The sequence below is a fragment of the Etheostoma cragini genome, chromosome 11 (assembly GCF_013103735.1).
Source record: "Etheostoma cragini isolate CJK2018 chromosome 11, CSU_Ecrag_1.0, whole genome shotgun sequence".
Classification (NCBI taxonomy): domain Eukaryota; kingdom Metazoa; phylum Chordata; class Actinopteri; order Perciformes; family Percidae; genus Etheostoma; species Etheostoma cragini.
Window position 1 is genome coordinate 674678 of NC_048417.1, and position 1036 is coordinate 675713.

A 1036-nucleotide genomic window follows, 5' to 3' on the forward strand; every position below is an offset into this window, starting at 1 on the left:
TACACACACACACACATATACATGTATATAAGTAGCAGCAGGATGTATTGCAATGAAATCTAAAATTGAGATGTGATATGTGAGTGACAGCTCGGCCTCTAAGTGGCTGTTAAGAGGATTTAATTCAGGCATGTGAAGAAGCTGCCTGTAAATACCTGTTAATTCAGACTGACATCCTGGATCTGGGCTGGATGACAGCGTTACCACGGCGTTAACACAGCGTTATCATGGCGCTACCACGGCGTTACCACAGCGCCGAACCATGACGTCTGTGTTTTCCTGCAGCGGGACGTTGGGTAACTCCTGCGAGGAGCTTTCACAATCTCCTTTTCCAGGAGAAGTGATTGACAGGAGCAGATTTACTTCCCCCGTTGGTTTGGCAGAGGCTGGCTCTCAGCCAATCAGAGCCCTCGGTTATTTTAGAAGCCGCATGCCTTATCTAGAGCGGGTTGGCCGTGATTGGCAGGCAGCGGGACGCTACCCCATCCCTTACTGGTGCCTGCCAGCTTTAGAGAATGTGCGGCAGGTCGTATGCTAATGAGCCGGCCCCCCCAGGGCCAGGTCCCAGCGTGCCTGTGTTCAGTTGTCCCGAGGGCGTCGAGCCGCCGGTCTTCAGCTCCAGCACCATGACCAGAAGCCACTGAGGATTATCTCTCCGCGGGAGTTCTTTGGATTTTGTTCAAGTTTCTAGTTTGTGTTCTGAGGGGGGGGGACTAACCATGTCTTCTCCCCAATCCAAAGCCCGGGTGATCGGCCTGGCCAGGCCTCTGCAGGACGCCACGGTGACCGCCGGGCAGACCGCCACCTTCGAGTGCGAGCTGTCCTATGAAGGCATCGCGGTGGAGTGGTTCCTGGGGGGGGCCAAGCTGGAACCCAGCGACAGAGTAAGTCCCGAAACACACAGCGCACCCCCACACATCCTGGGAACACCTGCTGACATCCAGATACTAATAGCTGTGCAGGGGTCTGAGGGGCCGGGGGTCTGGGGGTTCGTGGGTTTGGAGGTCTGGGGTTTTGAGGGTCTGGGGGTTCGGAG

At 55.8% G+C, this 1036-nt stretch overlaps 1 protein-coding gene across 1 annotated transcript in view; it reads left to right on the forward strand.

The window, feature by feature from the left end:
• Positions 1–1036, forward strand: part of LOC117953076 (titin-like) — a 225219-nt gene that overhangs the window by 112857 nt on the left and 111326 nt on the right. Inside the window, 2 exon segments of the mRNA XM_034885791.1 lie at positions 286–529; positions 705–884. Coding sequence (XP_034741682.1) covers positions 286–529; positions 705–884 — 424 coding nt within the window.